Source organism: Scyliorhinus torazame, chromosome 28 (genome assembly GCF_047496885.1).
Source record: "Scyliorhinus torazame isolate Kashiwa2021f chromosome 28, sScyTor2.1, whole genome shotgun sequence".
NCBI classification, from domain to species: domain Eukaryota; kingdom Metazoa; phylum Chordata; class Chondrichthyes; order Carcharhiniformes; family Scyliorhinidae; genus Scyliorhinus; species Scyliorhinus torazame.
The window spans coordinates 12656939-12675302 of NC_092734.1; the positions used below are offsets into that span (position 1 = coordinate 12656939).

Sequence of the window (18364 nt, forward strand, 5' to 3'; positions counted from 1 at the left end):
CGGCTACCATCCAGCTCACTTCCACATTTCCTTACCGCATCAGCCCTGTGTTAAACATTCGTCTTCTCCTTCAGGTTCCACGCCCAAAGAGGGCAGTGGTGGCCATGGACTTCCATTGGCTGGGTCCACAGTACCAACATAGTTTGCCATTGCCATCCGCAGTACGGCTGACCAGGAAACTCTCCCGCTCTTTACCACCTGCCACCAGGCGCATTGGAACAAATCCGATAATCAATCAGTTTGGCCATGATGTGAACTCACCTTCTGTGGGCATCAAGTCCTGAAGTGGGACTTGAACCCAAAGCCTCTGGGCCAGAGGTATTGGCACTTAACACTGCGCCAACAGACTTCCCTCCAAATATTCACTGCCCACTGTGTACAGTAATTCTGTCCGCCATCCGCCTGTGATTCCGGGGTGGATAGGGATCTATGCCAAACTATTTGTTCGCTTGATATACGGCCCTTAGAATCTTCGATTGTCTCTGCCTTAGCTTCTCTTCTGCACTGTTGCACTCTCAGAAACCTAACCCTCACTGCCGGAGCTTAGTTTAGCTTCGGTATCTCAATTATTCCTGACTTTTCTTCAGAGGCCCTGTTTGAGGTCAATTATTTGTTCAATTCCGGCCAAGGGTGACGGTCTGTGTGGATTTTGCACTTCCTCCCCTGGAGGGTCACGGTGCTGGGCGCGCCAGCGATCTACTAGGTACCACAAAACTAGCCACTCACGGAGCTTGGAGAAGAAATATCCTCCAATCAGCTGTCTTTAGGTAGAAGACATTGGGCTTCTTGCTGTAGTCGGTTGCTCGCACAGCCAAGGAGTGGTGGATACTGATGGCGTTCTTCAGGTCTTCTGCTGACAACTGTTTGTCGGACTTGTATTCATCCTTTTAGAAACAAAGGCCAGGAAATTATTCAGCACATCCTTCAGATCCCAGACTCTTCCAGGAAGAGCATAACGTTCTCCCAGTAACAACCCCCCACACCCCACACACCCCCACCCCAACAACCAATACCATAAAAGAGTTAGCTTGCCTTTCAACTCGTTTGCTGGACAATTCATAGAATCGTAGAATCTCTTCAGTGCAGAAGAACATTTGGCCCATCAAGTCTGCACCGGCCCTTTGACAAGAGCACCCCACCCACGCCCAATCCCCCGCCACCGTTGGTCACTAAGGGGCAATTGATCATGGCCGATCCACCGAACCTGCACATCCTTGGACTGTGGGAGGAAACCGGAGCACCCGGAGGAAACCCACGCACACACGGGGAGAAAGTGCAGACTCCACACAGACAGTGACCCAGCCGGGAATCGAACCTGGGACCTGACGCTGTGAAGCAACAGTGCTGTGAGGAACAGTGCTGACCACTGTGCTGATTGGTTGCTGTGATTGGCTCCACATCTGCATTTCAAAATATTTGACTAGTTGTGGATATGACCAAAGAACAAAAAGAATTACAGCACAGGAACAGGCCCTTCGGCCCTCCAAGCCTGCGCTGACCATGCTGCCAAGAACTAGCATTTCTTTTAAATGTAGCGGGCAGCACGGTAGCACAGTGGGCAGCACTGTGGCCTCACAGCTCCAGGGTCCCAGGTTTGATTCCCCGCTGGGTCACTGTCTCTGCCGAGTCTGCATGTTCTCCCCGTGTGTGCGTGGGTTTCCTCCGGTTTCCTCCCACAGTCCAAAGATGTGCAGGTTAGGTGGATTGGCCATGATAAATTGCCCTTAGTGTCCAAAAAAGGATGGAGGGGTTATTGGCTTCTGGGGATAGGGTGGAAGTGTGGGCTTAAGTGGGTCGGTGCAGACTCGATGGGCCGAATGGCCTCCTTCTGCACTGTATGTTCTGTGTTCTAAAAGTGCACAGCTTGGGAATGAGGTGTTTAAAACCAGAAACCCAGGGAGAGAAGATACAATAAGAATGTGGTGGGGTCTTTTAATACCCCCTTCCCCTCAGAACTGAGGAGATTTGCAAGTATTGGGCAAAGACGCAATCAGTTGCTACCTGCCACCATCTTCACTGGGCCTTTGCCCCTTTTAGAGGTGGCCAAAATGCCTTCCTGACTCAGCTATTAATATGTACAAACAGGGGTCCCTCTGATGCCATCAGGACCCCGATGCTAGTTCAACGCGGGCGCAGAAGAGGGAGTGCTGCGCTCAGGAACCCAGAACGTTTTCCCAGTGTGACCAGGAAGAGCACGCCACAAGCCTCCATGAGGAAAGCTGGGTCCCCGGTCGTCCCACGCACTCCTACTCTAACTACAAAACTGTCCACAATCCCCCAGCCCACCACCTACCTTGGCGCTGGGGAGCAATCATCTGGGGAAGGGGGGGGGGGGGGCTCTTTCAGAGGGTCGGTGCAAATTCGATAGGCCGAACGACCTCCTTCTGCACTGTGGGGATTCTATGGAATCGCAATTCACAGATGGGAAGTTGGCATCATAATGGTACACTTCAGCATTCTTGGTGCAATTATCCTGTTTAACCGTTTGATATAGTTGATGCTCTAAGCAGCTGTATCGGCTTAAAGAATGAAGAATCACCAGACTGGTAAAAGTAGCACATTTATTCCCTGAGCCTTCAGATTAGACACACTGCTATGAATATTTCCGACAGGACACAACACAGTTCACTAGTGCGTCCAATACACTTTACCACGGAATACCAAGGGAAAGGCTTGGGGTTGCAATTCCTCACCTGGTAAGTTCCCTACCCGAGGGAGATAGGAAAGGAGAAACGAGAAACAAAACACAAGAGAGAGAATCACGCAGGCTCCTTGGGGGTAACTTTACCTCAGTGTTGCTTTAGAATTGGCAGCACCATAAACCTGCATTCAATAAGGTAGTAATGCACATTGATACTGAGTCAAGTAAAGACCAGTGGCCAAAAACTTGGTCAAAATGGTAGGTTTTGAGGAGCGTCTGAAGGAAGGGAAGCAAGCCAGAGATGTTTAGGGAGAGAATTCCAGAGAATTAAGGCTTTGGCCACTGAAGTCATGGTTGCCATGGGGGAGTATTTCAAATTGGGATGTTCACGAGGCCAGGATGGAAGGGTTGCTGGGCTGCCGGAGATTTCAGAGGTAAGGCGGGTCAAGGGCATGGAGGGATTTGAATACAAGGTTGAGATATTTAAAATAGACCAAAAGTCAATAGAGGTCAGCGAGCACAGGGCCTTCGGGAAACGGGACTTGGTGCAGGTTAGGACGCAGTCAGCGGAGTTTGGAAGGCCTCACGTTTGCGGAGACAAGGGATGCCAGCAAAGAATGGAATGCAAAGGAATAGTCAAACCTACAGTTAACATAAGGGCAGCAAGGTGGTGTAGTGGATAGCATTGCTGTCTCACGGCGCCGAGGACCCAGGTTCGATCCCGGCTCTGGGTCACTGTCCGTGTGGGAGTTTGCACATTCTCCCCGTGTTCGCGTGGGTTTCGCCCCCGCAACCCAAAAGATGTGCAGGGTAGGTGGATTGGCCACGCTAAATTGCCCCTTAATTGGAAAAAAATGAATTGGGTACTGTAAATTTATTTTTAAAAACCTACAGTTAAGACGAAGGTGGCGGGCGAGATGAGGCAGGGGCACAATCTGTCCATGTTACAGAGCTGGAAGCATTCTCAACGTGGATATGGGGTCGGAAGCTCAGCTTGGGGTATGATACCAAGGTTGAGATTAGTTGGATTCGGCCTCAGAGAGAGTTGTCAGCGAGGGACCAAACGGAAGAAAACTATAAAAAAGTGACTGGGTGTTCTGGTAAATTCCTCCTTTCAAACAAAATACCAGAGTGCAGAAATCAAACCTTTTGTAAGTAGAGGATCACTCCTTTTAACACAGCGTAGAAGGTCTTCCAGCCCCTCCTCCCTCGCGGAGCTGTGGGGAACAAAATCAGACCGGTGATGCATGTTCTACACAGCTCATCACAGAACCTTTCAAAAGGCATGAATTTTCTCTGGCTGGCCCAACACTCATCCCTGACCTGGGCCTGGTTCAGGCTACAACTGAGGAACTCTCGTCTGAAAGTGTTAAACTAAAGATGGATGACCTACCCTGTAGGAAGATGTGTACCCTCCAAGCAGGAGTCAGGTCTACCTGGGCTCTGGGCGAACCACATGGGGAGCAGCAGGCACTGCAGCTGTCATGTTACAGAGTGGCAGGGTTGGAAAAGTCCTTCCACTCGCCATCGATTGCTCCATTGCGCCAACTCAATTTGACTCATTCAGAATCAACTGGGAACTATCGAACTGCCTGAACCATCCTCACCACTGTTTCAAATGTTGGAATTGTGAGGAAAGTTCAGATCAAAGAATGAAGCTGCTGAACATTTTTTAAATCCACGTCGTCAACAAAGGGACAACATTGCATTTGCGTAGCTCCTGTAAAATATGTCCTCTCAGGGTTCAAAGAAAACGAGTGTGAGCTACAGGAGGTATTGAGCGGGGGGGGGGAGGGGGGGGGGGGGGTGATCGTAACTTGGTCAAAGTGGTTGTTTTGAAGGTAAGAGGTCTCGGGATGGTAATCCAGAGGGTGGGACCAAGCCAGCTGAAGGTAGGGTCACCAATAATATAGTGGGATTGGGGTAGAGAGGGAGGACATCAACATGGCACGCCAATGCACGGGGGGCTGCAGTCAGAGAAGTAAAGAGTTTGTGAGGTGGACAGAGACCACGGTTTTGCTCTTCACAATATTTTACTGGAGGAAATTGTAGCTCATTCAGGATTGGATGACTATACTGCCCAAGCTTTCTGACTCCAGTCTGGATGGAGCTGAAATTTTCTCCCGAGGTTATGGAGAGGGGGATGTCTGGGCGTCTTTAGCGTACCTGACCCCATCTCTGCAGGTGAGGAAGAGGGAGCTGAGGGCAGATCCTTGGGGTGGGGGCTGGGAGTGCTTTAGAGTTTTTAGCATAGAGATGGTAAGAGGGATGACTGCTAGAAAAACTCTGACATACAAAAGGTATTTCAGATGTAGGAGGCAGGCACAAGCACAGGAGCCACCGATCTTATTGAAACTTACAGGGTACCGAGTAGCCTAGATAGAGCGGAAAGGATGTTTCCACTAGTAAGAGAGACTAGAACCCGAGGGCACAGCCTCAGACTGAAGGGGAAAACGGAGATGAGGAGGAATTTGTTCAGAGGAAAGGTGGTGAAACTGTGGAACTCTTTGCTGCAGAAGGCTGTGGAGGCCAAATCGCTGAGTGTCTTTATCATAGAATTTACAGTGCAGACGTAGGCCGTTCGGCCCATCGAGTCTGCATCGGCTCTTGGAAAGAGCACCCAACCCAAGGTCAACACCTCCACCCTATCCCCATAACCCAGTAACCCCACCCAACACTAAGGGCAATTTTGGACACTAAGGGCAATTGATCATGGCCAATCCACCTAACCTGCACATCTTTGGACTGTGGGAGGAAACCGGAGCACCCGGAGGAAACCCACGCACACACGGGGAGGATGCGCAGACAGTGACCCAATTGTACCTGGGACCCTTGGAGCTGTGAAGCAATTGTGCTAACCACAATGCTACTGTGCTGCTCCAAACAGGGGCATAGCTAGGTTCTTGATTAATAAGGGGATCAGGGGTTATGGGGAGAAGGCAGGAGAATGGGGATGAGAAACATATCAGCCATGATTGAATGGCGGGGCAGAATCGATGGGCCGAATGGCCGAATTCTGCACCTATGTCTTACAGTCTTATCAGCAATAAGGGCTGAGTTGTCAAACTCACTTTCATGCGCTGTAATTAAATCCAGACTGTGTTTAGTGAATGAGCTCGACTAGCAACTTGGCCGTGGTACTGATTCGATCACGATTGGGAACTATATGGTGTGCTACTCTTTTCCCCTTCATTTGTACAGGGTCTGGGCACCACTGGCAAGGCTGGCATTTGTTGCCCATCCCTAACTGCCCTTTGTCATAGCATGAGGTATCACGGAGGAGGCTTCTTGTATAAGAAAGAGGTTTGTTGGAAACAACAATGCGGTTTAATCAAATACAGGCACGGAGGTATGTCAAACAGGTCTTTACTCCTGGACTCCCGGGCCACACTGCTCCCAGGTCCCTGCGCCTTTTCCCCATTGGTCCGGGTTCGCACGCTCCTGCACGATAGGCCCCGAGCGGGTCACGTTGTCCACGAAAAATCACCCCTTACATGGGTGGCTATGCTGCCACACCCTCGATCTGAATGGCCGACTAGACTATTTCAGAGTCAACCGAATTGGTGTAGGTCTGAGTCACATGTTGGCCAGACCAGGAAAGGATGGCAGATTTCCTTCCTTGAAGAACATTAGTGAACCAGATGGGGGTTTCACAACAAGCCCTGGAACTAGCTTTTAATTCCAGATTGTACTAATTGAATTTAAATTCTACCAGTCGTCATGGTAGGATTTGAACCTGTGACCCCAGAGAATTAACCTGGATTACTAGCCCAGTGACATTCCCCTAACACTCTAAATAATGTATTTATCTAGCTTCATTCAAAGAGTTTAATTCATGGGGACATTCACTTTGCATAGAAAATGGAAGCAGGAGGAGGCCATTCGGCCCTTCGAGCCTGCTCCGCCATTCATTATGATCATGGCTGATCATCACGTTCAAGACCCTGATCCCGCCTTCCCCCCCATATCCCTTGATCCCTTTAGCCCCAAGAGCTAGATCGAATTCCTTCTTGAAATTACACAACGTTTTGGCCTCATCTACTTTCTGTGGTAGCAAATTCCACAGATTCACCGCTCTCTGGGTGAAGAAATTTCTCCTCACCTCAATCCTAAAATATTTACCCCTTACCCTCAAACTATGACCCCAAGTTCTGGACTCCCCCACCATCGGAAACGTTCTTTCTGAATCTACCCGGTCTAATCCTGTTAGAATTTTATAAGTTTCTATGAGATCACCTCTTACTCTTCCAAACTCCAACGAATATAATCTTAACCAATTTAGTCTCTCCTCATTTGACAGTCCCGTCATCCCAGGAATCAGTCTGGTAAACCTTTGCCGCGCTCCCTCCATAGCAGGAACATCCTTCCTCAGATAAGGACATCAAAACTGCACACGGTACTCCAGGTGTGGCCTCACCAACACCCTATACAATTGCAGATAAACATCCCTATTCCTATACTCAAATCCTCTCGCGATGATGACCAACATACCCTTTGCCTTGAAGGTTGAAGGTCCCAGTGATGAATCAGTCTTGGATAAAATGGGAGAGCAACGATGGGGAATGATAAAATGATCAAAATGCAGCAAAAAGCTGCAACAATTCGAAACACAAGAGCTCGATATCAAACAGCGTCCCAAGAACCCCCGGTGATAGTCCCGATTGTGTGGGTCGTGCAGTGAGAGAGGGCCGAGTCACTTTGTAAGACACTACTGCACAAATTACTTTTGTGCATAAACTTTAATAGCCCACTGGAAACTAATCATTGTTATTGCAGAGTGGACAGCTCAAACTAACTTGTCATCTCCCTCTTGGCCAGAGTCCCCACATTAATGGCTAAATGGTGCTTAGAGAGGAAGAGAAAGCAAAGCTTGGCTAGACCTTGGAAACCTCTAGCTCAATGGTAACGTAGGTGGCGGTCATTGGTTGGGCATCTTAACCAATATTCTGGACAACGGTGTTCCTCTTTTGGCAAACGATTATATCGCTGCCAATGGGTGCAGAAGTGAACCAGCTTCTCATCGAGAAGTGTCATTGCAGGTAATCTTTCAGTTTCCACTGCGATACTCAAACAACGTACAGTTAGCCCGATAACACTTACTTTTCTTCCCATCGGAATCCGCATGAACCTTGCGCACCATGAAGCCATGTTTGTAGGTGGCTGCATTGGGATCTTGCACGATGTCCAAGAACGGGTTGCTGCCGCTACTGATTCTGTTCATGGCCTTCAGGCTGGGATCTGATCTGTCGTCTGCCAGCTCGGACAGGGACTTCCGCAGCTCTTCCTCATTGCTGTCAGGAGTAAAGAAAAACTGAACTTCAGGATAAACTCACTTTTTAAGGATCACTGGCCCCTCGACACACTTTGCAGTCAATGACGTACTTTTCAAGTGCAGTTGCTGTTGGAATGTAGGAAGTGCTGCAGTCAATTTGTGCACAGTAAGCTCTCACAAACTGCAATGTGACCAGGTAATCTGATGTTGATTGAGGAATAAATATTGGTCAGGCCAGTGGAGATAACTCCCCTTCAATACAGTGCCATGGGATCTTTTGCACATCCACACCTGCAGGCTGATTAGGGCCTCAGTTTAATGTCTCATACAATGATGTACCTCCCTGGGTACTGCACTGGAGTGTCAGCCTCAATTGCTATCCGCAAGCCCTGAAATGGGACTTGAACCCAGAACCTTGGGCCTGTACTTTCAGAATGTCAAGCGTTCGGTGCAAGCCATCCTGAGAGTTGGCGGAGAATGTATCCCCGCCAACTGACTGCTGTTTTACACTCAATTGAGCATTAATTGGCAGCAAGTGGGACTTTGTCCGCCCAGGAAAGAGCAATGATGGGGAATGATAAATTGAGAGCAATGATCAAAATGCGGCAAAAAGCTGCAACAATTCCAAACACAGAGCTCGGTATCAAACAGCGTCCAAGAACACCTGGCGAAAGTCCCAATTGTGTGGGTCGTGCAGTGAGAGAGAGCAGAGTCACTTTGTAAGACACTACTGCACAAAACACTTTTGGAGGAAAATGTAGCTGGTCTGATTAGGAAGTTTGCGAATGACACAAAGGTTGGTGGAATTGCGGATAGTGTGAGGACTGTCAGAGGATACAGCAGGATTTAGATCGTGTGGAGACTTGGGCAGAGAGATGGCTGGTGGAGTTTAATCCGGACAAATGTGAGGTAATGCATTTTGGAAGGTCTAATGCAGGTAGGGAAGAACAGTGAATGGTAGAACCCTCAAGAATATTGAAAGTCAGAGAGATCTAGGTGTACAGGTCCACAGGTCACTGAAAGGGGTAACACAGGTGGAGAAGGTAGTCAAAAAGGCATACGCCATGCTTGCCTTCATTGGCCGGGGCACTGAGTATAAAAATTGGCAAGTCATGTTGCAGCTGTATAGAACCTTAGTTAGGCCACACTTGGAGTATAGTGTTCAATTCTGATCGCCACACTACCAGAAGGATGTGGAGGCTTTAGAGAGGGTGCAGAAGAGATTTACCAGGATGTTGCCTGGTATGGAGGGCATTAGCTATGAGGAGCGGTTGAATAAACTTGGTTTGTTCTCACTGGAACGACGGAGGTTGAGGGGCGACCTGATAGAGGTCTACAAAATTATGAGGGGCATAGACAGAGTGGACAGGGTAGATAGTCAGAGGCTTTTCCCCAGGGTAGAGGGGTCAATTACTAGGGGCACAGGTTTAAGGTGCGAGGTGCAAGGTTTAGAGTAGATGTACGAGGCAAGTTTTTTTTTTACACAGAGGGTAGTGGGTGCCTGGAACTCGCTACCGGAGGAGGTGGTGGAAGCAGGGACGATAGTGACATTTAAGGGTCATCTTGACAAATACATGAATAGGATGGAAATAGAGGGATACGGACCCAGGGAGTGTAGACGATTGTAGTTTAGTCGGGCAGAATGGTCGGCGCAGGCATGGAGGGCCAAAGGGCCTGTTCCTGTGCTGTACTTTACTTTGTTCTTTGAAAACTGTCAGCCAAGTAGATTGGCCAACAGGTCTCCAGCTTCTTCAACTCCTCCAGGAACAGTGCTGCAGTGGCTGGAAGAGGTGCTGCAACGCTGTGGCTGAGCCTAAGACCGGGGAGCGCACTTAAGGTAAGGACCAGAGGTCCCAAGGGTAGGGGTGCTGAGGGGGTTGATCTGGGTGTCGGTGGTATCCCCACACCCCACCTAGCCTACACATCTTTAGCATGGTCAATCCAACCAACCGTCACATCTTTGGGCTGTGGGAGGAAACCAGAGCGCCCAGAGAAAACCCATGCAGACAGGGGGAGAACGTGCAAACTCACACAGTCACCCGAGGCCAGAATTGAACCCGGATTCCTGCTGCTGCCACCATGCCACCCCTATGTTAACAAAGCCCTAAATGCTTGCAGACCACTGCCCTGATGTCTCAATTCAAGGCCTACATTTTAGGGTGTGAGCCAAACAGGGATCAAAACGTATTGGCCAAGCTGTGGCAATATCCCCATGGGTGTTCATCAATGAAGACAGGGCTCGATAGCATCCCCAGAGAAGATCAATCCCTGCAGCCAACCAGAGAGATCTCCCTTCAACCTCATCTCATACTCAGTTGTTGCGCTTTGTCTTCCTCGGTTTGTCTCTGTTTTGATCTCCTCTCACTTTCTCTCACTCGCCCTTTCTCTCCTTGCCACCTCGGTATTCTAGGCCCGTTAATGATTTTGAGCAAGGCGTGGCTTTCCAAGTCAAGACAATTTGGAATCAGATTTTGACATCGAGGCCTATAGGACTCAGGCCTGCCCATACTGGACAGCACCCAGGCTAAGCCACCACTTTGTTCAATCCCACCTTTTACATCAAAAGATTTTTTAAAAAATTGTTTTTTTTTTGTTTTTTTTAAATCAGACTTAATACCCGGTGAAGAAGTCACAGCCGTAATGAGCCTCACAGCAGATAATCAGAGATATGTGAAGAGAATTCTCACGGGGTTTGACTGAAAAATCAATGCAATTAACAGCACAAAGCTAAAATAAGAAAATCTAATTGAAAAGTTGTGCTTTCTGAACCTTTGAAAATACACGTTTCTATTTCAGCATCCAGCTAAATGCACGCAGAATCAACCATCTCCGGGGCTGATTAACTTCCCAATTAACTGTTGTATAAAAGTGTACACTTCCTGACATTTTGATTTTGATAAGTGTATCATTCTCCCCTTATTGAATTAAAAAGTTAACACAGAAAAGGGTGCCACCCAAATGACCCACCTTGGAAAGAATGCGTTCTTCATGACTCGGGAGATAAGGGTGCCGTGTGCCAGTTCCAGTGTTGGGTCAGAGCACCATCACCATCCAAAGACACATTTCAACTAAAACCCCAATATGAACACCGCACAAAATGTAGAGAGCCGCTCCTGACTTCATTATTTCTCCACCAGCTCAGCCTGCAGGCGGAGGGGTTGTTAACCTGAATAATTCTCCCAATCAGTTACTCACCGAGGGAAACTTTCCTTTTGATGCAGGTTATTGATTCAAATCTCAACACCAACTGCACTCAGTTGACGTAACAATGCTGCCTGTTTTACTGCACTTCAGTCAACTCAGCTGATTGGACGTCTAGTTTGAGACGTGGAGCAGTGCCACAGTGTGGGTTCAATTCCTGTACCAGCTGAGGGTATTAGAATCAGAGAATCCCTTAAGTCTATTTGGCCCATTAAGTCGGCACCGACCCTCTGAAAGAGCGCGCCCACTCCCCTGCCCTATCCCCGTAACCCCACCTAATCTACACATCTTTAGACTCTAAGGAGCAATTTAGCATGTCCATCCCTCATAATTCTGTAGACCTCAATCAGATCCCCCCGATCCTTCTCTGTTCTAAGAGAAACAACCACCGCCTAATCAGCCTCTCTTCATAGATGTAACGCTCCAGACTATGCAACATCCTAGTTAATCTCCTCTGCACCCTTCCTAGTGCAATCAAATCCTTCCTATAGTGTGGTGACCAGATCTGCACACAGTACTCTAGCTGTGGCCTAATGTGCGTTCTATACAGCTCCAGCATAACCTTCTTGCTCTTATATTCTACGCCTTGGCTAATAAAGGCAAGTATCCCATATGCCTTCTTAACCACCTTATCTTCCTGTCCTGCTGCCTTCAGGGATCTATTGACCTTCACACCAGGGTTCCTCTGGTCCTCTGTACCTCCTGGCATCCAACTGTTCATTGTATATTCCCTTGCCTAGTCCTCTCAAAATGCACCACCTCATCTTTTTCAGGGTTAATTTCCATTTGCCAATGTTCTGCCCATCTGACGAGCCCATTTAATCGAAGGCTTTCCTCCTCACTCTTTACCACACCACCAATTCTTGTGACACCTGTGAACGTACTGATCATACACCCCACATTTCCATCTAGATCATTAATGTACACTACAAACAGCAAGGGACCCAGCACTAATTCCTGAGGTACAACACTGGACACAGTCTTCCAGTCACAAAACTAACCTTCGACAACACCCTCTGCTCCCTTGGTTAGTTCTCCCAGGTGGGACCTTGTTAAAAGCCTTACTAAAGTCCAGGTAGACTACACCAACTGCACTGCCCTCATCTACACACCTGGTCACCTCCGCGAAAAATTCAATCACATTTATTAGACCTGAGCCGGAGTTCTGCGGGCGTCGGGATTCGCTTTTCCCCCTGGCAGCGCACCATCGCCAGCGGGTTTCCCGGCGGTGTGGGGTGGCTTCAAGGGGAAATCCCATTAGCAATCGACGAGAAGAGAGAATGCCGCCGCCAGCGAAAGGCGCACCGCCGAGGAACACGCGGCCTGGGGTAACTGGAGAATCCAGCCCAGGATCTCCACCTGACAAAGTCACGCGGGCTAACCTTGGTTAACCCCTGCCGCGCCAAGTGGAGATTAATTCTGTCCCTCAGAATTTTTCCCGCTAATTTCCCGACCACTGGTGTGAAGACTCGGCACACCTGGCTCTTCCCTATGTCCCTTCTTGAATAAACGTACAACCACGTTAGCTGTCCGCCAATCCTCAGGCCCGTCACCTGCGGCCTGACGCAGGTGTATCGGAGAACCACTGAAACACGTCACCTTATTAGCTCCACTCTTTAGGGTTAGTTAACTCTCTCTCAAACTTCAAACATGTCTGTTTTCCTCGGAGGCGTGATGACAACAACAACTTGCATTATCGCAATAAGCCCCAAGGCGTTTGAGAACAGGAAAATTTAGTTACATCCAAAGCAACCAGAGTAGAAAAACATGAGCTAAACAAACGTGTGCTGCACATACTCGCACACCATTCTCCCTCCCCCAACCCACACACTGTTTTGGAGATTCGAGGCTAGATTTCCAGTTAGGTATACTGCTAATTATAACCTCTGCATAAAAAGTGACAACCTGCGCCTTCCATCTCCCAGAGGTTAGGAGTGTTTACTTAATCCCCAATACACGGTCTGTTGATTGCTGTGAGTCTAATCTGCCTCTGGATTTATGTAAAAGAGTAACTAATAACTGCACTATCAGAGCAAATTAGACCTCAAATGTTAACTCATTCTCTCAATCTCTGCAGACACAGCCTGAGCTGCTGGGCGCGGCAACATTTTTTGTTCTTATTTTAGATTTGCCAATCCGCAATGCTATAGTTTCTTTTTACACAGAGATTTCAGTTATGTGGAGAATTAGACAATCACTGTTTGTGCGATGTGTCGATGTACCATTTGTCTATGTACTCTGTCGATTATTCTTTTTTTGTCGACTATTTAAGTACTGTGAACGCTCCCTTGGCTGCAGAAAAGTACTTTTCACTGTACTTCGGTACATGTGACAATAAAATCAAATCAGCTGGGGTCGTCCTACTTTAGAGCTGAATGTTCAATGGTGACTCAATGTAGGCGGCATTTTGATAATGTAGATATTTAGAAATTGTTTCCACTAGCATAGGGGTCATCGCGTAGGCAGAAGACACAGATCTAAGGTATATGGCAAAAGAACCAAAGGGAAATGAAGAGAATTGTTTTTTAAAACATATTCTGACCTGGAATGCACTGCCTGAAAAGGCAGAGGAAGCAGATTCAATAATAGCTTTCTAACGAAATAGTTGAAGGGGGAAATTTTGCAAGGTTAAAGGGAAACATCATGGGAGTGAAGCCAATTGGGTCGTTCTCTCTCAGAGCTAGCACAAACGCGATGGGCCAAATGGCCTTCTACTTGCGTTGTATGATTCTACGAAATGTCCTATCCTTTTGCTAATACAGATCGCAGTATGAAATGCTATTAATACTTTCTCCAGGAGCCAAGGGCAACATAATAAATTGAATAATTTATTGATGAATAAGAAATCGTACTGACAAGCGTTTCAGTATTATTTATTATTCGGCAATAAATTATTTTTCTGCATTGATAGTCTCTGCTCAGCATCCACTCAATGCTCAGTCACCTTGACAACACAGGCTTCAGAATATCCTAGTAGGCCGGACTCTCAAAAGCAATTAGTTTATTAAAATTTCAGACCTGAGAACTATAGGATAGAGCTGTGAAATGTAATTAGATAATTACATGTGATTCTGTGCTGCACTTGACGATGACTGAATGACTGAAATAAACAGGGAAGGCATTATGACGTACAGAACAATGAAACAGCTTGAGGTCTGCTCCAAGGGTGAAAGAGACACAAGAGAAAGCTGCAATGGTTTGATAAAAGGTCTCCCATACTGCTGAAAGAGCACTTATGTTTAATACCTTGACTGGGTCCGCGGCAGGTGGTGAGGGAGCCAACAAGAGGTGAAAACAAACTTGACCTCATCCTCACTGACTTTCCTGCCACCGATGTTTCTGTCCTTGACAGTACTGGTAGGAGTGACCACCACGCAGTCCTTGTGGAGGCAAAAGTCCCCTCTTCACATTGAGGATACCCTCCACAACTCAAGACTGGGCAACCATGAGGCGCTGTGAGCCATCTGCAGCAGCAAAACAACTGCACTCAGCCACACTCTGTAACTTCACGGCACGGCACCTGCCCCCACTTTACCATTACCACCAAGCCAGGGGACCAACCCTGGTTCAATGACGAGTGCAGGAGGGGCTTCACCACGTGCACCAAACAATTGGGCGTCAGCCTGGTGAAGCTACAACACAGAAGTACTTGCGTGCCATCACCTTCTTGAGGGTAATTAGGGATGGGCAATAACACTAGCCTAGACAGAGACTCCCACGTCGCATAAATGAATTGAAAGGCTGTGCTCATCAGATTGAGGGAAGCTAGTGCTGGAAAATACACTTTGCCCAGCGATGACCTCAAGCACCAATAGGTCAGTGTAGTTGCTGTTGCTCGGTAGAATACAAAGCAGCCAGTTTGTGCACAGCAAGATCCCACAAACAACAGTGTGATAATGACCAGGTTCACTTTTTCTTTGTGATTTTCACTGAGGGATAAATTCTGAGCAGGCCACCATGGTTAACTCTCTTACTCACTTTCGAAATAGGTTATTTGGCCCATCGAGACTGCACCAAATCTCCGAAAGAGTACCCTACCTAGACCCACTCTCCCGCCCTATGCCCGTAACTCCGCGCATTGATCGTGGCCAGCCCACCTAACCTGCACATACTTGGACTGCAGGGGGAAACCGGAGCATCCGGAGGAAACTCACTCAGACACGGGGAGAAAGTGCAAACTCCACACAGAGTCACCCGAGGTGGGAATCGAACGGGGGTCCCTGGCGCGGTGAGGCAGCAGTGCTAACCACTGTGCCACCCTCAGATTGTCCATGTCCTGTGCAAGGTATCTCCCCAGTGTGTGTGCTAGTTTATTGAGAACACAGCAGCTGCAATCATCAAGGTGACAACAGAATGGCCTCCCATACTGGAAACGATGAAAGCTGCCCCGGTGATAGATCAAATAACAAACTGCTTACACAAATCTCCCAAACTGCACATTGACAAGGTTACTAGTCCACAGTTTCCACTGCCGAGGTGGGGACATGTGGCACCCCCCCACCTCCACAAGCCCCCTCCGAGATTTTTCCAACCCTAAAATACAGAATTGGGCTTAGCTTTAATCACAGTAAAAGCAGTGACCCTGCTTGTCACCAGACAGAGTAGACTGCCCGAGTGCCATTGGAAGGTTGACTGAACCTCGAACTGTTCACATCAATCAAAAGGCCGTCAATGATCTCACCAGCAGATAAACCCCGCCAATCAAGCAATGCTCATGTCAGTGGCAGGGAAATGCTCGGCACCTCTGCAGCAAATTGGCCTTTTAAAAATGTGAATTGCCCTCCACGGGGTGTGGGGGGGGGGGAAGAGAGACTGCACATTCCCAGCGGTTTGATGCACGTCCCATTACGTGTGACATGAAAGCAACAGCAGTCTACCGCCCACCCACACTGAACTTACAGGGAGCCGTCACCGCCAACTGCTGAAAAACAACTTGTATTTCTCTTAAGTGGGCTTAAAGCTATAAAAGAGCTCAAGGCGCTTCGCAGGGGCATAAGTCAGACCAATCTTTATTCTCAGCTATTAAAAAAACCCCGAGGAGACATAAGGACATCGGTGCACTATCCCTGAACACCTCCGTCACAATCGAACACCTTCTCACTGCCCAACGCAAACCGTTTGGCTGGAATTTTCCGGCCCTTCCAGCAGAGGACAATCGATTGAGATGTTGCTCAAAATCATGAAGGGTTTTGATGGGAGTTAGATGGAGAAACCGGTGCTAGGGGCAGAAGGGGGACCTGTCAAAGGTAGCCAGAGGACACAGACTTAAAGGTGATTGGAAAAGAACCGGAGACGACACTAGGAGGCATTTTGGACGGGATTCTCTGCCCCCCCCAGGTGAGTGTTTCTCAGGGGTCGCCGCGCGCTGTCGGCGGGATTCTCTACTCAATGGGGTTTCCCATCAAAACCACTTCACACAGCCGGGAAACCCGGGGGCAGGTGTGTGCTGCCGGTGGGGAAAGCAGATCCCAATGGCCAGAGAATTCCGGCCTTTCTCACACAAGTTGCGCCCTGGATTGGATCAGGGTGGGGGGGGGCAGATTCAATAGCAATATTTAAAAGGAAAATGGATAAATATTTGAACCGGGACACTCAGAATAAGGGGCAAACGGGGGCAGTGCGGCAGCGCAGTGGGTAGCACTGCTGCCTCACGGCGCCGAGGTCCCAGGTTCGATCCCGGCTCTGGGTCACTGTCCGTGTGGAGTTCGCACATTCTCCCCGTGTTTGCGTGGGTTTCGCCCCCACAACCCAAAAGATGGGTGGTGAATCTATCCTGGGACCTCAGCGGGTGGTGAATCTGTGGCAAAGGGGAGGATCAATCACTGCGTATGCTCAAGGATTGTCGGATTTCTACATCCAAATGGCATCAAGGGATATGGGGATGGGGTGGGAACATGGCGTTGAGTGAGATGATCAGACATGTGGATCAATGTCAAGTTTAACATTGGGTATACTCTGATGGGATTGCCAGGATTTCTTCTTTATAGAATTTAAGGTGCATTTAAGGCCCATGGAGTCTGCACCGGCCCATGGAAAGATCACCCTCCCTAAGTCCACACCTCCACCCTATCCCCGTAACCCATGGTCCAGTTGAAATGCAAGACAGGCTCGAGGGGCTGAGTGGCCTAATCTTGCTCCCATGTTCCTTTGGGGAAAGCACAATTAGCTCAATGAAAGAGCCCGCATAGACACGATGGAACTGTGTTCTATCATTTCTTTGATTCGGCGCTATGAAGCTCCTAAAACATAGAAATCCTCTGACCTGCAATGCTATGGGAGTTACACTCTGCTACACATAAACCCGACAGGTAGAGGTTCAGAGCATGAGGACAGCCACCTTCTCTTATTTAGGACGTGACTTAAAAGCCATTCCTTCATCTCCCACCTGTACCAATTTGCAAAGCAGTAATCTGCCTAATTAGTGTGTGATTGCTAATTTGATACCATCATTTGAACCCATCCGATGCACCAGCAATTACAAGGCAGGGACACCCAGTACAATTAGCAAGGATCAAACCTTTCCGCTTCCCTTAAGCCCTGCAGGCTGTCAGAAGACAGATAACGATGAATGAGGTGGGTATTTTTGCTAGTTCGGATCCAGTGAAGGCTGGAGGAACCAAGCTACAGTCACAGGGGGTCCATGAAGTCATTCAAATTTATAATAATAATCATCTTTATTGTCACAAGTAGTCTGACATTAACACTGGATTGGAATGGATTTGTTTATTGTCATGTGTGCCGAGGTACAGTGAAAATTATTTTTCTGCGAGCAGTTCAAACAGATCATTAAGTACATGAAAAGAAAAGAAAATACATAATAGGGCAACACAAGCTACACAATGTAAATACAATGAAGTTACTGTGAAAACCCCTAGTCGCAACACTCCGGCACCTGTTCGGGTACACAGAGGGAGAATTCAGGTAGTCCAAATGTGCTACCGTTAGCCGGTCTGGGGCAGGAAAGTAGGAGGTGTCCTGAGAACAGCAGAACCTAGATTTTCCACTGTAATATGTTAACTTGTCAGCATTCTATTTCAGAAATTGGGGTCCCAGGGTGGGTGTCAGTATTAGCAGGGGGTCCCAGGGTGGGTGTCAGTATTAGCAGGGGGTCCCAGGGTGGGTGTCAGTATTAGCAGGGGATCCCTGAGCGGGTGTCAGTATTTGCGACACAACATTTTTACTGCTCCAGAAAGCTCACAGAAATTGTAGTGAGATCTGCAATAACACGGACAATAAATTACAGTAAAATT

At 48.2% G+C, this 18364-nt stretch overlaps 1 protein-coding gene across 10 annotated transcripts in view; it reads right to left on the bottom strand.

Moving 5' to 3' along the window:
- The window catches only part of LOC140403531 (PH and SEC7 domain-containing protein 1-like), a 213322-nt gene that overhangs the window by 5830 nt on the left and 189128 nt on the right, over window positions 1–18364 (bottom strand). For all 10 annotated transcript variants that reach the window (XM_072491496.1, XM_072491497.1, XM_072491498.1 and 7 more), the window contains 3 exons: window positions 7742–7932; window positions 3788–3858; window positions 727–884 (listed from right to left, as the gene is read on the bottom strand). In XM_072491496.1, coding sequence (XP_072347597.1) covers window positions 727–884; window positions 3788–3858; window positions 7742–7932 — 420 coding nt within the window. The remainder of the gene's footprint in view (window positions 1–726; window positions 885–3787; window positions 3859–7741; window positions 7933–18364) is intronic.